A 22,025-nucleotide genomic window follows, 5' to 3' on the forward strand; every position below is an offset into this window, starting at 1 on the left:
TAAGTAGGAAAAAAAAAAAAAAAGAAAGGAAAAGAAAAAGGGCTCCTTATTAAAAAGTGCCCTCCTCTTCACCTCAGTGAAATCTCATCCATATTACCTGAGCAGAACACAACTTCTCTTGTTCATACAGAGGAGCTCAGCCCAGTTCTAAGGCCAAAGGGCAGCCTCACTAAATAAGGCATCACAGAGCTGGAATTCCAGTTTATGAAATCTGAGCTACTACTGGGTGGAGGTAACATTGACAGGGATATAGGATAAATTGAGCTTTTTAAAAAGTACTACTGAGGTGTTTCCTTTCCCCTACAGAGCCTGAGCCCATCCCAAGGGACAGCTGAACAGAAAATAGCCTAATTCAATGTAGGCTTTGCCTGGTAGGTGGGATGCCAGGAGATCTTCATAAGAAAGTAGATGTCTATCCAGAATTAACTCCCAAGTCCCTATAGCCGATGGAGAACTCTTAACATACACAGTTCAATTTGTCTTTGAAATGTGTTTTGTATTTATTTAAACTGTAGTATATCTTCTTTCTTTCCCCCACCAACCACCCTCCAGCCCTAAGGCTCTTGACTATGCTCTCTTTGCTATCTTTCTCTGTGTGACTGCTTTCACTCCCTGAACTTCTACAATCACCACCAGTTAAAAAACTTCTAAATCTCTCTCCAAAACCAACCCTAACCTCTCTCAATGAAAAAAAGTGAGGGATCTGTACTAAGAAGAAGCCTGTATTTGGATTCTGCCTCTGAAATTTACCCACTGTATACTGTAAGCAAACCATTTACTCTCTCTGACCTTCAAATTCTTTCTCTATAAACTGGGAATAATACTACCTACCTTCAGGGTTTGGGGGAGAATCAAAGGAGACACCATTTGTAAAGTACTTTGTAAACCTCCAACATTATTTAAATGTCAGTTCTTCCTCCTTGTTTTCCTCCCCCAGCAGCAGGTCCACTTTTTCTAGAGCCTACAAAATCTTCAGCTCACTGCTCCACCGTCTTCTCAAACTCAACAGACTATCCCAAACTATCTTCTCCTAATTTCCCTTTTTCTTCTAATGATTCCTTCATTCTTCTAGTCACCTAAACTTCAAACCCCAGAGTCCTATTCAATCCATTACCAAGGTTTATCATTCTCTCTCTATAATATCACTCAAATTCATTCTCTCCATGGTTATTATTACTGTTGATAATAAAAACAGCTCACATTTCTACAGTGTTCAGCTAGGTGGTACCGTAGATAGAGTCCTGGAGTCAAGATCTGAGTTCAGAGGTTTTCTCAAATATTACTAGCTGTGATCCTGGCTGGACAAGTCACTTAACTTCTGCCTGGCTCAGTTTTATCAAATGCAAAATGAGGATATTGTGAAGATTAAATGAGATATATAAAGCAGGCTATTGTGAAGATCAAATGAGATATATAAAGCACTTAGCATAATGTCTAGCACATGAGGAACACTAATAAATATTTGTTTCCTTTCCCCTTTTTATGTATTCTATCTTCACAGAAACTCTATGAGGTAGGTACTATTAATTATCCTTATTTTATAAATAATCAAAGAAGTTAAAGGAATTATCTAGGATCACATGGTCAGAAAATGTCCAAGATCAGTTTTGAACCCAGTTACCAAATGTTGCCTCTTTTCAGTCTGATCTAAGAAGCAAAATCTGTGGGGTGACTTCATTTGAGAAGGCAGCCCAAATTTCCCCCACCTCATCCAATTCTTTCTCTCTAAAAAATAATCCAAGTATACTCCATGGCTGCGTCTCCAGTTTAAGAACTGTGGTCTGCTTGCCTGAGAAATCTCATCTCTTCATCTTTCTTCTCATCCTCACTGATGATCTTGGACGTGGTGATGCTCACCTCCACACCGTCCACAACAAACTTCCGGGTGCGCTTCAGGGTTTTGTTGTGCAACCTGGATTCCTGGCCAGAGATAGAATAAGAGGTAAAACTTAGAAAATCAGACAATAAAAGAACCATATCCTAAAGCCCTAACAAAGTCTCATACATTTTAGGCACAGAAAACATGCTTATTGACTTAAGCTGAACTGACTCATGTTCTAGCCAACTCAATATTACATCTCTGACGTGGGCACAGAGAAATCATTTTAAGGTCACAGTTCTCTTCCTTAATGTCAACTTCAAAAGATAAGGGATGAGGGATGGTCTGTGCTCCACAAATGTTCCTAGTTTGCTTCAACAACTCAGTTTAGAACCTTATTTTCTATCCATTTCCTTTCTTCTAGCACTTCTATTTGTCACCACACTCACTTGATTCTTTCTTTGAAGGTCCGATTGTGCTGTTCTTTTTCTTTTCAATCTTATTACCAACATCCTAGGCCCTGCTCTGTCCCCTATTCCAAGATGCCCCAGAAAGTGAACGAAATCACAGATGTTATCCTGGAAACATATCTAGTCCAACCTTGTCACTTTACAGAAGAGGAAACTGAGCCTCAGAGAAATGAAGTAATTTGTCCAAAGTTACTCAGCTATTATGTGAGATCCAAGTTCAAAGCTCTTTCCATTTATGCCACATCAATGTCTGACTTAAAAGCAACAACCTTTTTGACTATAGTCTCTCTTCATTCTAATCTACTCAGAAAACCAATGGTAAGCTAATGGCACAAACTTCCATGACATCACTCCATTACTCAAGAGACCATAATGATGCTTTATTGCCCACTACATCATGTTTAAACATTTCTTCACAGTTTTCTGGACCCATCATGATCTGGCCCTATCCAACCTTTCCAATTTCATTTTCCAGTGCTCTCTAATCAGATCAGCCCCTAACAACCTGTAAAACTTCTGGGCAAGTCACTATTTGCTTCAGTTTCTTAATTTATAAAATGAGCTACAGAAAAAAAAAAAAATGGCAAACCACTTTTGTATCTTTGCCAAGGAAACCCCAAATAGAGTCAGAAAAAGTCAGCCAAAGCTGAAATGACTCAACAATTTGACTCCCTAATTTACTCTTCACAGTAGCTATTCCACACCTTTTATCTCTTCAAGCTACTCATCTCTCTCAATTGAGTCTCACCTCTTAATTAAAAAAAAATAGCAAATACTACTCATTGATTTTTCCATGCTTTAAGTTCCTCCAACCTGTTACCCATCCTTTAGAATCCAGCTCAAGTCCTACATTGTTCATGAGCATGCTGACCACATTTTTCAAACCAAAAATTAGGACATACAGTTTAATAAAACACATCCCTTCTATGAAGTTTCAAAAAAATATATCCTTTCTTTCCTTAAAATCAGGTCATCATGTCCATGTAATTCTACCTTGACTGTTCTAAACTCTCATTAGGGTCCAAAGTCTAGGCAGAATTCCAAACTTAGTCTTTGTTACTGTCTTTGTTATTTAGTAGGTTATCACCAAAAGCAAGGGATATACAATAGATGTGTTTGAGATGCAGCTCAAATGATGGTGATAGGAGAGTAATTGTCAGGGCTCAGTCAGGTGAAGAATTCACAATGGCCATTCTCTTTGGCAAAAAGTAGGTTGATTTAGGAGAAAAGGTTACAGACAAAATGAAGAGATACAACAGACACCATAATAGTAAATATAAAATAGATCTGGGAGAGCAATAGGGTTACCATGAAAAGAATTTAGAAGAATCCATTAAAGGAATATGCCATGAGGTGGGAGTACTCCACTGACTGGCAGGCTAAATCCATGGAGGGATTTAGCATCCTAAAAGAGTTAGCCATAAGAAGGAGAAAGACACTGAAAGGCATGGTGGAGGGATGAGAGGAAAGACACCATGAGGCATTATCAGGGAAATTTGACCTTGGGGGTTTGACATATCTTGAATTTCTGACAGGACACAGCAAGATGGGGCTACCCTTGACCTCCACAGAGGATGGGACTATAAAGTTAAACTGATCTTCATTAATGCCTTTCCCTGCTGGCCTCAGGAAGTAATCTTATCAGTACTTCAGTCTTTCTCTACCAACCCCACCTAGTTACTTAGGACCTCATCACAATGGAGAACCCACATGCTCCAATAATATACTCACAAAATCAAAACAGAAAACCCAGTCCCCATCTCTCTCCCCAGCAGAGTGGGTGAATTGATTTCTCTGAAGTGGGCCCAAAGGAGCATTTTTGGATTAGAGAAACATGAGGAACAGATTTGGGAGGATTGTGATCTAAATCTTTGGAAGGAATACTCACATTAGTGAGAGCACAGATGCATTGGAACAGTATTTAATGATGGTTTCACTGTTTTAATCTTATTTACCCACATGAATTATAAGCTTTTTGAAGACAGGATCCAATAGTGTCTTATACTACTTCCGTATTCCCACAGTATAGAGTTGGGCATACATACATACATATATATATGTATGTATATATATATATATATATATATATATATATATATATATATATATATATATGTATTGCTTGTTGATTATAGATGTCATCTATGATTTTAAATTTTTCCAAAAGTTTTTATATTTACATAGCCAATTAGCACTTTTAAAGCACCTGTTATATGCCATGTATTGTGCTAAGGATACAAAAAAAGGGCAAAAATCAGTTCATACTTTCAAGGAGCTCAGCTATTGGTGGATACAGCATGCAAACCACTATGTCCAAAAAGATATACACAGGATAGTTTGGGGGTAGTCTCAGAGGAAATGAGCTAACATTAAAGAGGACTGGGAAAGGCTTTTTGCAACACATGGAACTTTGGCCAGAGAATATGTAAATTTGCTACATGCCATGTGAAGTAATATTTCCTTCTATTTGTCTTAAATTTAAGGTTTTTAGGTAATGAGGGATGATTACCTGTGAATGCGACCAGGTGAAGTTTTCTCAAAAAAGTCTATGAGATGGGAGTGGGTCAGAATTTAGGCCCAAGTTGCAGGAAGTCACATGATCTCTAGACCTAGAGTTCTCTAAGGGCAAAAAAGGTCAGATTCTAGGTCTAAGCTTCCGGAAGTGACGTGACCCACAGGAAGCAGACAACATTGGTGACCATTGGTCAATAATGGTTACTTCCTTTTCAATCCATCCAATGAAAAGACTTGGGTCTTCTGCTATTTAACCAGTTTTACTATTTCCGGCTTGCCAGGCCAAGCAAATATTGGGAGGTGGAAGGCTCTATCACTGCCTGGGTGTGCTTGGGCCTCTCCTTGAAAAGGCCGAATAAATGCTTTCTCTTTGTATCTGAAGATGTCTCTGATTAGTTAATTTGAGTAAGGGGGTCTCGCACCCATCCCACACACTTGATTCTAATAGTTGGGATTTGGTAGAAAAGTCTTATTTGCCCCATCCATTCAATTTCCCAAAGCCCAATGCCAGGTGCTGAAGATACAAAGGCAGAACAAAGAAAAAAACCAGTTCCTGCCTTTAAGGAGCTTACATTCTAATTAAAGGATACATGGAATGCCTAGATAAATAAATATAAGAAAACAAGAGAGACAAAGACAGAAAGATACTGAGACAGAGACAAAAAGAGAATGAATGAGAATAAATACGTTAAGGGACAGGTCAATTCTCCGGAAGCCTCCACAGCTGTGGATCATAACATCTGAAGGAGTTGCAACGCAGCCTTTGCTGACACAGGTAAATTGGGAGGCAGAGAAAAGAGGAGAGAGGTCAGAAAACACCCTAGCCTCTCAGTCAGAGAGATAAGAGAACAGAAACAGCCTCTCCCTCCTTGTGTCATCCTCTCACCAGAGGAGATCCATTCTGCAGATCTGGGTTGGATCTCCAGCAGCCACTGTCAGGTGGCCCCACCTGTAGTCAGGTAATGTTGCACAACACATATATAAATTGCTAGAAACAAAGAAGTTCCTGTTCAGGAAAATGGAATTGAACTTAAACTTGAAAGAAGATAAGAGTCTGGGAGAGTTGGGACTGCATTCCAGGCAGGGGTGATCTCTTATGCATAAAGTGGGAGGTGGAATGCCAAGTTCAGGAAACAAGTAGACTAGTTTGGCTGAATTATAGCATGTGTGAAAGGAAATAGAGGAAGTAAGTCTAGAAAGATAAGGGTAGAGCCAGATTGTGATGAACATTAAATGCCAAACTTTGGATTGTATGTTTCAGTACTTGAAAAAGGGAATGTTGTGGTCCGCCAGGTGCTTTAGGAAGACTGTTTTGGCCAGTGTGCCGAGGATGAATTGGAAAGGAGATATGAAGTCTTCAAGTTTTTAAGAGTTTTTTTCTGTATTTCAGATCTAAAGATTTCTCCTATTCTTTGACCAAGCTTAAAAACTAGCTTAAAAGCCAGATCAAGTACGTGCCAATATAGGAAGTGATAGAGAAAAAGAATGAGGTTAACCATTTGCTGCTTCAGTTAATGTTCCTACTTTCCAGAGAGGAGAAAGAAAGTCAATGCAAATTCAACAGGAGAGGGAGCCTGATGGTTCTATGTCCCTTCTTCAACCCTGGCACAACGCAACATCTCAGTGGGCAGCTTCCAGGGGAAGCAATTTCAGTTTTCACTCAATTAACCATATGTGGATTATCTACTTTTTACTTCATCCTCACCATTGGTACACTCAGCCTTTTTCTCTAGCAAGTATGCGCTCAGGGAATGCAAAGTCATTATTGCCTAATTGATGCCAACTGGAATGAGGCTGGGAAATTGACTGCCTCCAAGAAGCCTTAGTGTTCACATTATCTCTGGTTCTGGTTTATCCGTACTATTGCTCCTCTTATAGTGATCCAGTAACCAAAGGTTAACTATAAATAAAAGTCCTTGTTTTCCCAGATCTAGCAACATTAGTTTGTCCTTTTGGAAACCTAAGAAGCTAACTCATTTCTCTTCTAGTTGCCCTCCAACCCCCATCAGAACATCTCCCATCAAATGGGGATGAAAGGGCTGAGAGAGAATTATGTTTTCCTCCTCATTGTATCTGGTTTATGTATAAGTTAATCATGAGAACATACCACATGGCTTTCACTGTAATTGTAAAAAGACTGTTGGCTAAATTCCTAGAAGTCAAGTCAGGAAAATCCTGCCCAACTCTCAGGGTTCTCTGAACCAGATTCCAGGATTTCTTTCCAAAGAAATTTTCAAGGTCAAGGTAACTAAAGAGACTGAAAAGCTTTACAAAAGCAGGCACCTCAACAAAAGAGAAGCTGCCTCATGGGAAGAGGGAAAGAGGAGAACGAGGGGGATAGAAGCAGTAAAGAGAGATAATGGATCTTAAGGTAGGTAGCAGGGACTTCAGATGTCACTTAATCTAATCTTTCTCATTTTATAGGTGAAGTTGAATGATTTGAACAAGGTCACACAGATAGTGGGCAGCAGAAAAGCAATTTGAACTTGGAACCTCCGACTCAAAATCCAGCACTAGTGATTGACTCTCTGAGCCCTTGATCAAGGACCAACTTCCCAGTGTCAGTAAAAGTCCTCTCGATCAGTAATCAACTAATTGGCAGTCAATGGTTCCAGAGGCTAGCTTCCTCCCCAGTCTGGGACAATAGGAAAGGCAGCCTGAGGTTTTGGATTTGGGGATTAGGAAACTCCTAGCAAAATGTAAATTCACTAAAAGAAGGGATTCTTTAAAAAAAAAAAAAAAATTCTTTTTGTTTACCCAGCAATCAGCACAGAGCCTTCTTTAGAAGTAGTAGGGCCCAGATAACAACAGCTGACTTAAATAAAAGGGTTGAGATTTGGTAAGCATACACTAGGATAGCTAGGTAGTGCAGTAGATAGTGTTGGGGCTCAAGTCAAGAAGATTCATCTTTCTGAGTTCAAATTTAGTCTGTTTGCCTCAGTTTCCTCATCTGTAAAATGAGCTGAAGAAGGAAATGGCAAACTATTCCAGTATTTTTGCCAAGAAAACTCCAAAGTGTGACAAAGATTCAGACATGATTGAACAACAATGAGTTTGTCCAATTTGATCCTTAATCCAATCCTGCAAGATAGGAAACTATTATTATCCTCACCAGAAGAAATTAAGATAGAACACTTCAACTCCTGTCATGAGCATAAAACATAAACATCCCAGATAATTTCATAATTTTTCAATGTATGTATCAACTTTGCTGATTTTCTTTTTTCCTTTTTCTTTTAAAAAAATATGATAAGAGATGACTATCTAAGAAGAGATGTAGGAAAGATCCTGGAACAAAATCTAGTGATATAAAAAACAAAAGATATCAGTAGAAATACATTTTTGTTTGTTTTGTTTGTTTTTGTTGAGGCATTTGGGGTAAGTCACTTGACCAGGGTCACATAGCCAGGAAGTATTAAGTGTTCTAAGTCCAGATTTGAACTCAGGTTCTCCCGACTTCAGGGCTGGTACTCTATCCACTATACCAACTAACTGCCCCTAGAAATCTATTTTCAAAAGATGGAAAGTGGTTAAATGACTTGCGCTAGATCTCCAGATCCGAATTTAGGTCTTCCTAACTTCAAGTCTACTATCTCACTGATGTGATTTAGAAGAACAATTTCTAGTCAAGTATTTGGGCCTTAGTACCAAATGATGAGATTGATGTAGTTAGCAAATGTGGGGGTTCAGTTATGTGAAGGATTCACAATGGCCATTCTTTGGCAAAATGTAGGTTTATTTAGAAGAGGTTACAGACAAAAGGAATAGCTACAATAGATACCAGGAATGATAAATATGAAATAGAGTTTGGGAGAGTATATAGTTAAGAAAGGGTTTTAAAAATTAACAATGGAAAAGACAAGTTCCCTAGTGGAATTCATAATTAACTAGGAGAAAGGGAATACACCATGAGGTGGGAGTATGCCCTTAAATGGCAGGCCAGAAGAGTTTAGTATAGTATAAGAGTTAATTAGCTATAAGAAGAAAGACACCATGAGGCACAGGTGGGGGAGATGAGATGAGAGGAGATACCATGTGGCATGGGGAAAGGGAAGGGAAAGATATCACAAGGGAGATTGATAGCCCCAAAAGAGATTCAGCAAAGATGGTGTGATCCATGGACAGATTTATAGGGGATATTTACTTGGATTTCTTGGCTGGACATAACCTCTATAGAGGATGGGACTGTATGATTAAACTGATCCTCATCAGTTTAATTTTTCAATTAAATTCCCTCAAGGAGCAATTTTATCTATACTTCAGGCTCTCTCTATCAATCCCACCTAGTTACTCAGGCCTTCATCATCACTACTCTACCACACTACTTTAATAATTGGTTGCTTAATAGGATTGCAATGATCTGTGTGGTTACTTGACTGTTAGCGACAATTCTGTCCTACACTCAAACTTGCCTTCTGCTGTAACACATTTTCCAAATGCGACTGTGAATAGCATAATTAAAAGAATCAGATATGGAATTGGAAGCTTTGCTTTCAAAGCCCCGCTCTGCTGGGGTAAATTACTTCAACTTTCTAGGACTTAATTTCTTCCTCTGTTCAATGTGGGGGATGAACTAAATCAGGGATGTCAGGCTTACATAGAAACAGATCCCCTGCAGCTGCATCTAAACGTAGAAAACCATGAATTAACATTATTTGTAGTGTGCTGTGTTTTGTTACATATTTCCCAATTTTCATACTGGTTCACTTGCACTTAGAGGAGTTTTACTTCAGATTTAGTAGATTGCAGAGCAGGCCATGAGTTTGGTATTAAATGACCAAGAGAGCCCCTTCCAAATCAAAATCTATGAATCTTTGGTCTACTTCCATACTTGAGCCCGCTTCTTATCTTTTTTTTTTTTTTTTTTTTTAAATCTAGCCATTGTTCCTGCTTCATCAGGACTCTCCTTTCCTTTCCTTTCTCTTTTTCTTGGAATTCCCCTTTTCCTTTGTTGTCAATCCTGCGTCTTCCTCTTTTGTGCAATATATCCTTTCCTCATTTTCTGATTCCAAATAAAATGCTACCTGCCATACTGAATAAAAAAAAAAAAAAAAAAGAGGGGGGAGGGGAAGGAACACAAATCAGAGAAATGACCAAAACAAAACTTTCAAAATAGAACTTAGGAAGGATGTTGTTTGAAAACACATACACACAATCACTAATCTTAAGTGTGTCTCTAGTCAAGGTTTCTTTCCTCTTCTTAGATTTAAAAGATCTCATTAATCTAGACAAGGGCTTTCTGGTTCAACTTTGTTGGCACCCAGTAAAATCCTATATACGTACAAAAGTTATTCTTTCTTTCCCTACAAAACAATAAATGTCTAAGATGAAAGTAAAGGAGGAAGGACTGAGTTTGATAATATACAAGGACAACTATAGAACCTCCATCTGATAGAGTGAGCTCTCTATTTTGTTACAAATGCAAACCTCAGAGTGGTCAGTGCTAATGCCATTTGCCAGTGTTTTAGCAGTAGCAAGTGTAGGGTGCCTGAATGGCTGAAGCCATGGCCTAGAAAGCAATGTTCCTAAATATTTCTCAGAGGAAGAAGGCAAAAAAGGTCTTTTATCATTTAGTGTGTGGCAGCATGGTGCAGGAAAAGGTACTGGACTTGAAATCAGGAAAACCTAGATTCAAATCCAACTTTAGATGTTTACAAGATGATGTGATATGGAACTAGATACTTTCTGAGCCTTAGTTTCCATATCAGTAAGATGGCCAAACAGTATCTACCTCATAGGGCTGTTGTAAAGATCACTTTTACACACACACACACATATGAGTGTATGTGTGTATATGAAATTCTTTAGACTACTTTAAAGCACTATATTAATGCTTATTATTAGATTTGGTTTGAAGTGGCTGATTTATTTTATTTTAACCTTTGATTAAACTTGATTTAAATGTAATTAAAATTTTTTTTTGATGGTACAGTACACAAAACACCAAATTTGGAGTTGAAAAGACTTGAATTTAGGGGCAGTTAGATGGTTCCATCCACCTTCAAGCAGGTAGGTATATTGTTTGTAGTACAAGAGTTAATACATATTTTTGCTAAAGTAATAATACTAATAAAGTGCCACTCGAGTCTTGCCTTTCATACACATTGGTATGATGTTAGGAAAGTTTTTTTTATCCTTCCGATGACTCCAAGCTACCTTAACACTAAAAGCTGCAGAGCAGGCACTGATCTACAAGGATAGAGGGAGTTTCCTCACAGAGTTATCTTTTCTATTGATTAAAAAAAATTTACTAAGTAACTACTATGTGCTAGGCACCTGCTAAAGTGCAGAGGATGCAAAAAGAGGCAAAAGACAATCCCTGCCCTTAAAGAGATTGTGATATAAATTTTGGGGAGGAGTAGAGAGGGAAACAAATATCTACAAAACAAGTTATATACAAGATAAAGAGGAGATAATTAACAGAGGGAAGTCTCCAGAATTACTAAAAGATGGGAAAGACTTTTTTTTTCCCCCCTTACCCCAAAGAAAAAAATAGCTAATGCTTATATATTTATAGTTAACAAAACACTTTCTTGAGAACGAATCCATGAAGTAGTCCCCATTAGTGATGAAGAACCTCTCAGAGGGGATATGTGACTAACCCAAGGTTTTACATTTAGCGAGTGGAATTGCTGGGACTTGAACATAGTTCAAGTTCTGATACCAAGAAAGAGACAGCAGGTGGGGCATAGATGGAATGCTGGACCTAGAGTAAAGAAGACCTGAGTTCAAATCATGTTTTATTAGCTATGTGTAGGTAAGTCACTTAGTCTTTATTTGCCTCAATTTGTTTACCTTATTGGTAAAATGGATATGATAATAGTCCCTCTTTCCTAGGGTCATTGTGAGATTAAAATGAGATAATATTTGTGAAGTACTTCGCAAATTGAAAAGCATTATATCCATTCTAGTTATTACAATTATTATTATTATGATTGCCAGGCATTGTAAATTTTGTTCAGTCGTATTTCAGTACGTCAAACCCTTTGTGACTTCAAAGCAAAGACACTAGAGTGGTCCGCATTTCCTTCTTCAACTCATTTTACAGATGAGAAAACTGAGCCAAACAGGGTTAAGTGACTTGCTCAGGGTCACACAGCTGGGAAGTGTCTGAGACCACAGTTAAACTCAGGAAGATGAATGTTCCCGATTCTAAGCCTGGCATTCTGTGCAATATGGTGCCACCTAGCTGCCTGTCATATTTTTACCCTCTACTCAGTCGAAGGTAAGCTTCCTGAGGGCACAGAATATTTTGCTTTATGGTGTCAGTACCTAGGACAACACTGCCACACAATAAGCACCTGAAAAATGCTTGTTGAATTGAACTTAACTGTTCATTCATGAAAACTCCCAGTGACAAGGTGAGCCAGCTATAAGGCTCTTGGAGGTAGATCCTGGAAGTAAACAATGAGAAGGCTTTCACTCTCCCTCTGAGATATATTAGGATCTTAAGTCAAGCTAGAAACAAAAATCTAGAAGAAATGTGAAAAGTATATTTATATGAATGTAATATCAACAACAATAATAATGACTAGCATTTATATAGCACTTTAAGGATTTGCAAGATATTCAGCATATATTATCTCATTTGATCCTATGATCCTGTGAGATACATACTATTATTATCCCTTTTATTACAGAAGAGGAAACTTGAAAGAGACTGAGACTAAGTGAATCACAGATAATCTCAAGCAAAAAATAAATTCAGGTCTTTCTTGGAGTGGGTGGTAGGAAACAAGTGGGGTTAAGTGACCTGCCCAGGTTTTTACATAGCTAATACATGTGTAAGACCACATTTGAAGTCAGATCTTCCTTACTCCACGGCCAGTGCTCTATCTATTGAATCACCTAGCTTCTCCTAAATTCAGATCTTTTCAATTCCAAATATGATGCTTTATTTATTGTACCACCAAAAAGATTTTTTAATTAAACTTAAATTAAGTTTAATCAAAGATTAAAAAAAAAAACCCAACTCATCAGCCAGTTCAAACCAGAATCAATATATATTCTAAGCCTACCGAACAGGAACAAAACCAGAAAATCATCACATTTCCTAAATTAAAATAATTTCCCCTGGTGTGATTAGCATGGCTCCTGCAAGACTCAATCCAAGTTCAAATCTTACCTTCAGAGACAATGAACCCATCTCCCTATTTAGAGATAAGTCAGTGGAGAGTGAAACACTGTAATCCATGCTCTCAGAGGCCGAGAGACTCCCACAGTCTGAGTCTCTCTTAGATTTACCAAGGGATATTTGAGCAGGCGATTCTAGGCTCCCATTAGCAATCTTTTCACCCACTAAGTTCTCCAGGATGCTGCTCGTGGGCCGGCTTCGACTTCCCTTGTTGATTTTGTTGGTAGGAATGTCTAAGTTGTTGCTCTGATGGTTAGAGAAAGGTTTCTCCTCTGTGGTTGAAACTTTGGCATCTAAGAGTCCAGGTGGAGCACTGAATCGGTATTTCCCTGGAGTTGTAGGTATAGCTTGGCTATCCTCATTTCCAGGCAGGTCAGAAGTACTTATGGTTTGAATGGAGTTGCTACCATCTACCTGGACAGTGGCAATTTCTCCATCTAAAAGTTTGTCACTGGGCTTATCTAGATTGCCTTTGGGCTCAGTAGGGCCAGGAGCTGGTAACTCTGGAAATTTTTCTCCATCAAAACTCAGTTGACTCACTTCTGAAGAGTCCCTCGTGTGTGTCCCTGGAGGCTTTTAAGAAAATGACATACAACCAATTATTTCTATACATTTTAAGTTTAAAAAATTATTTTAAGCTTAACAAACACCAAATAAAATGTGGATTTCCATATATTTAGTGGGGCAGAAAAAGAAACAGCAAATCTTTACAATGTATGGCTCCTTTGTTTTTTTTTTTTTTTTTTTTAAGTAGAGTAAATCCAACTAACCCAGCCTTGCTTGTCTGTGCTTCTTTTTAGACTTCTGTTCTCTGTATTTTTTTAAAAGATGCTTTGATGACCTTATTTCTACATATTCTGATAAGAAGATTTGAGTTAGTATCCACCAGAATCAATGGGATATAAAAAGGCTTGAAACTCTAAAGTCTATTTCACTTAATTTTCTCCTTTGAGAATCTCTGATTTATACTCCGTCTTCCTCACTTGTGAGCATAGAGTGTATGGTGTCAATTAATAATTACTAATCACTATCTTCTCTGTGTACAGTGCTTATGTGTAAATGTAATGTGGGAATACATCTTCTCTTTCTCTTTATCTTCATCTTCCCCAGCACTTGATATAGTAAGGTCTGAAAAATATTTATCATCAAAAAAATAAATGAATGAGAAAGGACCCTTAATGAAGCCAAAGCAGAGCTGTCCATTTCATTGTTATGTTCCCTGTTTAATTCATTTTGTTACTATACTGTAACTATTATAACTTCTAGGAATTCATGAACATGCATGTTTAGTTAAAATGTAGCCTCCCAGAGGGAAGGACTAGCTAATATGTACCATACAAACATACCTCATGAAAGTGGGATATATACCTATCTCCCATGATGCCTTGGAGTAAGATGGGAAAAGTTTCCTAGGATTCATTTCCCATGAAATTGGATTGCCTATGGTATAAAATGATTCCCCATATTCAAGAATGAACTTAAAAACTCAATAAAATTATTGGATGATTATGTTTTCCAGAAATAATCATTATAACTCCCTTAAAAAAGAAAAATTCTCTATTGAATTTCTGATTCCTCTGATATTTCTGAATAATGGTTTTGACCAAAGATCATGGCCATGGTCAAAGAAAAAGAAATTTGATATCACAGATTTGTTGACCCTCCATTTCTAATTGTTCTCCTGGCTCAAGCTTTCCCATTGAAGTGGTCAGTGTTCCAGTTTCTCCATTTTTCCAAGCAAGGGAATCAGAGGAATCTTAACTTTACCTCTATTTGTTTCTCTACTTGGTCAATCCATCGCCTAACTATGCCATTTCTTTTCAACCCCTTTACTAGCACTAAGTAGCTATGTGTATCTGAGCAAATTGCTTTTATTTTCCACACCCCAGTTTCCCACTCCATTAAATGAGGCATTTGGACGACATAATCCCTAAGGTACCTACCAGTTCTAAAATTCTATGAAGTTATGGAGCAAATCGTTTTTTTTTTCTTTTTTAAACCTAGGTTTAATCTTGTTTCTTGAATGGATAGATTGGCTTTATCCAGACAAGTTGGCTCACAAAGATACACAACAGCATCTGGTCAGTGATTCTTTCCTCCCCCAAAAGAAGCTTTCCTGTCCAGCTGGATGGAAATAAAGTCACTAAGGAACCTTCTCCTAGAGAATAGAGGAGGTTAAAACAGCACATCTACAAGCATGAATTAGTCCCAAATGTACATGGATGATACTCTTGAAAACACATTCCTCTCCTACTGATAATTATTTAGAGGTTTTTTTTTAAAGTTATATAATTCATCTCTTAAAAAAATGAAATAAAAAATCTTGCAAGAAGTAGTTGTGTCTGTGTGTTTTTAAAAGAGCCAGACTTACAGATACCGTTTCTGTTGAGTCATCATCTTCTCCTTCCTCCCTATTGTCTTCAATTTCCTCCATCACTTCAGCTTTTGCTTCAGCTACCAGCTCCCGGAGAGCTTTGTTGCTGGTGATTTTGCTGACAAAAGGATGCTGGGTAAACAACACACAAACAAAGATTAGAAAAGGTATCTCCCTGTGCTGTGTAGGTTATAGGTTGCCTGAAAGGTTGAGACAACTGGACAAGGAGACCCTAGTCTTTTGGGGAGGGTGATACTCAGAGGTACTGCAGTATCCCAACAAGACTCAAATAAAGGCTAATTGCTACTTGATTTACATTGAAAATAACCTAAGAAACACCCAGTTGTGGATTCTCAAAGGTCTACAGGGAAAGCTTCACAAAGAAAATAACAAAGACACTTCATTAGAATTTAAGCTCCTAGAGAGCAGGGACAGTTTCACTTATGACTTTTTATCCCCAGAACTTCAGAGTGCCTAACACATGGTAAGTATTTAATAAATTACTTGATCGATGTCTATTTGGTTTTCTAGGATTTGCAAAGGAATTTGCAGATATTTGATTTTAACTTATAGGCTTATTGTGAGGATAAGAGTTAGCCCTTCTTGACAGATGAGGAAGAAAGAAAGGTTAAATGATTTGTTTAGGGCCAAGTAGTTAGTAAATGACTGAGAAGGGTTTCTTTTGGTTCTAAGTCCTAGGCTCTAGGCACTATACAACACTGCCTTCCAGAAGGAAAAAGTGGACTATTTATATGTACTTTTAGAAATATGACATCTTTAAGAGTAAAGAGCTCTTTCATAAATGCTGTAAAATACTAAGTTCTTTATGGTTTTCAGCAGATGTTAACTTCAGCAATACAAGAGCATATGCTCCTCAGGCTTGTAACTTCCCTTCCCCATCTCCCTCCCAGAGAACTAGGGTGTATACACTTAGCAATAACACACATTCCTAAATCCAAGTGCACAGATGCACAGATACCCCAGGGTGTTGTTAAAGAAATACTGCAAAAACCTCATTAATTTGAAATCTCATGATTAGGAGATGAGGTGGGAAGAAGTTTTTCTACCAAAAAATATACTTTAAAAAAGGAAGAGTGAAAAGTAAGATAAAGATGATAACTCCTTGAGAAAATTATCTTTCAGGTACCTTCGAAATACTTAAAACTTGCCTATTTATACTGGGATAGCTGCAAAGAAGGAAGAAAAGAAGTAAACAAGCATTTATTGAGTGCCTACTACTATATTAAACATTTTACAAATGTTATCTTCCCTCATGACAACCTTGGGAAGTAGCTGAGAATATTAACTCATTTTATAATTGAGGAAACTGAGGTATACAGCTATTAAATGACTCCACTAAAATCATACAGCCTGTAAGTATATGAGGTAAGATTTGAACTCAGGTCTCATTCCAGATCTAACATTCTATCCACCGGGCAACCTAGCGACTTTTAACATGGATATGTGAGTATACCATTTAATTTCTCTAGGTACCTCAAATACATTATGAGAAAATTGGGATAAATAATTTTCAGGTTATCTTCTCTCAAAAATTCTGATTCTATGCTAAATTATAAATCATTTTTGACTTTTCATTAAAGCAGGACTCCTAAAGGGCCTCATCTAGGAAATACTTTCTTAGACTCAGCCAAGTCACTCTAAGTGCAAGTAATGAAAGTTTCATTTTTTAAAAACATTCTGTAATTCAGACTCCATTCATTGGACCTGGCCTATCCCCAAGCAGTCCAAATTAGTGAGGTTTCACAATCACAGATGAGAAACAGACCCCTTACTCTGGTTCTGAGCCCCTTGTAATGCCCTCTCCGGAGCAAGTTAGAGAAGTGGTTTAGAGTTTCAACAGCCTTTTGTAACAGAGAGTGGAAAATCAGATCCTGACAGCTCCTTAAGCATAAATGTTGTGTAACCTCACATATGCAAACTTAAGCAATAAGTCAAAGGTCAAATAGCTGTAGTGGTTGATGCAGATGTGGCCAAAAGAACAAACTTCCCAGGCATGCTTTTGGAAATCCTTATGCTTCTTAAAGATACATAACACACTGACCAAATTAGAGGCAATTAAATGAGACCAAGTCTCTTTTCTTCTATAGGCTAAGTCATTTGTCCCCATTTCCCATACTTGGCACTCACAGGATAGGAAGACGGGAAGTTCTCTGGCATTGGATGCACGGAGAGGGATTCTTTGGTAAAAGAATCCCATGGGGAAACTGCAGAGAGCTAGGTCAAGTCATGTCAGCCCCCAAGTCCCTAAGAGCAAGGCTGCAGATGGTGTTAAGCCTGGGGAGACCATAGCTGGCAAGAACTCGGAGGTACCTCCTGTGACTGATTAGGGTTAAGTACATTGTTTTGTAAACTGTTCTGGGACACAAGCCATGGAACGCTTTTCTCCTTCATCATCTCTCCAGCAAGAGAAGGGAGCTTAGAATGTGTTTAGAAAGGTTCTTCCTCCACTTCAAACCTGCCAGTTCAGATTAAGGAGAGAGACACCAGCTCAAAATATGCAGTAGAGGCAATGGCCTTCTGGGGGTAGACAGGGAACTTTGCTCAGAGCAGCTGACATGTTTGGCAGGGAGGAGGGGTGTCCCAAACTGGCACATACTGCTAGGAAAGTTACATGCACAGTATCAGAAACAGGCCTTACAGTCCTAGACAAATATCCCAGGACACAGCCATATTTTAGGACAACTTCTTTGGAATCCTTCAATCAAGGGACCTCAAGAGTTCAGAGGGTCCCTTCCCTGGCCTTCAAGATATACTCCATCCAGGGGCTTAGAACCAATTGCCTTGAAATTGGCAAATACTACAAAATCAGGGCTTGATTTATTGTTTTGTTGATTTCCTAGATTTAAGAAAGTAATGGAGAAAATGTTAATAGTATAGATCAAATTTTAAAATGGGTCTTACAGGGGCAGCTAGGTGGCACAGTGGGTAGAGCACCAGCCCTGAAGTCAGAAGGACCTGAGTTCAAATGTGGTCTCAGACACTTAACACTTTCTAGCTGTGTGACCCTGGGCAAGTCACTTAACCCCAACTGCCTCAGGGGAAAAAAAAAAGAGGGTCTTACATTTCAGAGGGTTGTTGTTAAATATTCACCAGCATGCCTGTTCACTGTGACACTATTAATATTTGTCAGAGATAGAAACTGTAGAGTCCATTCCATATAAAGAATTCAGAGGAACAAGAGATTTGTAGTATCAGTGTCATCATAGGGAAAAAAAATTGGAACAAGGAGAACACATACAATGAATATGAAAAGATAAACAGAGACACCTCCAAAGAAGCAGCTGAACTCAGATTAAGTACAATGTCGACCTTGGTCCCAGAGAATAAATGAAGAAATACATGTCTTAAATTCTTCCTTCTTTTTTACACTGTCTGTATCTCACATACAGTTATGTATAGTCTCCCCCATTAGATTGGGAGTTCTTTGAAGGCACGTATTGTTTTTGGCTCTTTTTGTAAGCCCAGTGCTTGGGATGGTGCCTGACATTGTCAGCACTGAACAAATTCTTGATGACTCACTGGGCTCCCTTCTCTTAGCAGAAAGATGGATGTGGAATGTTATAGTCTATTATTATATTACATATATAAATTATATTATATATTATATTATATGCATGTATACATTATATTATATCATATTATATACATTATATTATATTACATATATACAATATAGTATATTATTATATTACAGTCTATTGCAGTCCTGTGTTAGTACAATTTGCCGGTTTGTTTTCCTTTGTTATAAGGGAGAGTTCTACCAGAGCTAACATTTATCTAGCCTATTAAGATTTACAAATTATTCTACATTATATTATCTCACTTAACAACCTAGTTGGGTAGGAGGTATTGTTATCACCCCCATTTTGCCAATGAGGAAACAGATTGAGAAAAGTTAAGCCCAGAGACAAACTGTCTTAGTATGTGAGGCAGGATTCAAATGCAGGTTTGCCTTATATAAATCCAGTATCCTATCTATATTCTCTCTCTCTCTCTCTCTCTCTCTCTCTCTCTCTCTCTCTCTCTCTCTCTCTCTCTCTCTCTCTCTCTCTCTCTCTCTCTCTCTCTCTCAACATTTTCTTACTAAACCTTTTTATTTTTAAAACATATACATGGGTACTTTTTCAACACTGACCCTTGCAAAACCTTGTGTTCCAAATTTTCTCCTCCTTCCCCTCAACCTTTCCCCTAGATGACAGAGAATCCAATACATATTAAATATGTTAAACTATATGTTAAATCCAATATATGTACACATTTATACAGTTATCTTGCTGCACAAGAAAAATCAGATCAAGAAGGGAAAAAAAAACTAAGAAAGCAAAATGAAAGCACAAACAACAACAGAAAGAGTAAAAATGCTATGTTGTGATCCACCCTCAGTTCCCACAGTCCTCTCATCAGCAAATGGCTCTCTTCATCACAAGATCATTGGAATTGGTCTGAATCATCTCATTGTTAGAACCATATCCATCAGAACTGATCATCCTATAATCTTCTTATTGCCGTGTATAATGATCTCCTGGTTCTGCTCATGTAAGTCTCTCCAGAGGTCTCTTTGAAATCATTCTGTTGATCATTTCTTATAGAACATTTATATACCATAATTTATTCGCTATTCTCCAATTGATGGGCATCCACTCAGCTTCCAGTTTCTGGCCACTACAAAGATGGCTGCCACAAACATTTTTGCACATGTGGGTCCCTTTCCCTTCTTTAAGATCTTTTTGGGATATAAGCCCAGTAGAAACACTGCTGGATCAAAGGGTGTGCACAGTATGATAAATTTTTGAGCATAGAAATAACAATGGCATAAAAAGGCAGAGATAGTAAAACTTTTAGATAATAAGCAGTTAATAGTTTGCTCAATTCAGCAAAAATTCTATGTCTTGTGAAGGGAGTTTTTTCCTTAGTTATGAGCAAACTAAAATTTCAGATCATTTATTTTCATTCTGTTTCTTCTGTGGAACTCAAGAACTACTGGCTATTGGGTTCCACCCTTAAAGATGTGCATTGTAATGACATTATGTGCTCTTATGTGTAACAAGGCACAGAAGAAGCATGGCACAGTAGACAGAAAGCTGGCCTTGGGGCCAAGAAGATCCAAATTCAAATCCTGCCACTGACATACACTTAACTAAGTGACACTGAGCAACTGACTTCAGGTCCCAGTGCTCTAGGTACCTCCTTAAGTTTGTAAATTGTAAAGAAGTTGCTGACCTGCATTCATAGAGCCCTTCTTTATTTGGAAGGAATTATGATAATCAAATGACAGGTCTAGTCCCTATCTCTATCTTAAATACAATGGCAGACTCAGAATAGAGGGAACCTTTCTCCTAAGCCTCCAAGGGAATTATCCAGATAAATAAGAAACAGCATGATCTAGTATAAGAAGCATGGGTCAAGAGCCTAGTCCTTTTTTGTTGTGCCACAAACTAGAATTCTGAATTTAAAGAATAATAGCTCACATGAAAAGTGAATATTTTAATAATTATTGTTAAAACACATGGGGGTATCTGAGTAGTACAGTGAATAGAGCAACCGCCCTGGAGTCAGGAAGACCTGAGTTCAAATCTGGCCTTAGACTCTGTGACAGTGGGCAAATCACTTAACCCTGATTGCTGAAATAAAGGTGGGGGGGAAGGAGAGAGGGAAGGAGGGAATGAGGAAGAAAGGAAGAAGGGAAGAAGAGAAGGAAGGGAAAAAGAAAGGAAAAAAGGAAAGGAGAAGAGGAAGGGAGGAAGAAAAAGAAAGAGAGAAAGAAGAGAGAGAGAGAGAGAAGAAAGAAAAAAAGAAGAAAGAGAGAAAGAAAGAAAGAAAACCCATATGATTTCATTTGAGGCATATAACAACCTTACAAGGTAAGTACCACACAGAAATTATAATTTTCATTTGACATATGAGATAATTGAAGCTGAAAGGGGGTGTGTGACTTGCCCATAGTCAAAAAGCTAGTAAGTATCAATGGAAGGACCTGAACCTAAATTTTCCTGGATCAGATACAGGACTATATTCACTATATCATGATATCTGTTCAATATAGACACTCATCCGTAAAAATCTACATACATCTTCTTGTGATAAGAAAAAAAAAACCTTGGCAAAAATTAAAAGCAGCATTAAAATAGGAGATTTTATTAAAAATTTAAAAATTCTCTAAGGAAAAGTCCATAATCTCTTTCATTCACTCATTCCAGCAGTTAACAGTCCTTAGACAGGAAATTCTTCCTCATATCAAATTGAAATTCCTCATGCTGAAGTTTAAACTCTATTTCCTCTTGGGCGGGAGATGGAGAACAGCTGGTCAACCCCCTCTAGCCCATATACCATTCTTAACAGACTACAAGATCCCCTTTCTTTTGAAAAGAAATAGTCCCCAAAATGACATTGGGACTTTTAGACTCACTGTGGCTGATTAGTTCCTCCATCCTCCAGGTAAAGTAGGGCCAGTGCCTCCATTCCTTCTTTTTTCTTTTCCCTTCCCTTCCCTTCTCTTCCTTCTCCTTCCTTTCCTTTCTCCTTCCTTTCCTTTCCTTTCTCCTTCCCTTCCTTTCCTTTCCTTTCTCCTTCCCTTCCTTTCCTTTCTCCTTCCCTTCCTTTCCTTTCCTTTTCCTTCCCTCCTCCCTTCCTCCCTTCCTCCCTCTCTCCTCCTTCCCTCCTCCTTCCTTCCTTCCTTCCTTCCTTCCTTCCTTC

General features: G+C 38.1%; 1 protein-coding gene across 3 annotated transcripts in view; it reads right to left on the reverse strand.

The window, feature by feature from the left end:
- Positions 1-22,025, reverse strand: part of STK10 (serine/threonine kinase 10) — a 149,134-nt gene that overhangs the window by 25,304 nt on the left and 101,805 nt on the right. For 2 of the 3 annotated variants that reach the window (XM_074292068.1, XM_074292066.1), the window contains exons 8-10: positions 15,309-15,443; positions 12,929-13,510; positions 1,790-1,920 (exon numbers count right to left, since the gene is read on the reverse strand). In XM_074292068.1, the coding sequence (XP_074148169.1) occupies positions 1,790-1,920; positions 12,929-13,510; positions 15,309-15,443 (848 nt within the window). The remainder of the gene's footprint in view (positions 1-1,789; positions 1,921-12,928; positions 13,511-15,308; positions 15,444-22,025) is intronic. The other variant, XM_074292067.1, reaches the window with a different exon arrangement.

Source organism: Sminthopsis crassicaudata, chromosome 2 (genome assembly GCF_048593235.1).
Source record: "Sminthopsis crassicaudata isolate SCR6 chromosome 2, ASM4859323v1, whole genome shotgun sequence".
NCBI lineage: Eukaryota > Metazoa > Chordata > Mammalia > Dasyuromorphia > Dasyuridae > Sminthopsis > Sminthopsis crassicaudata.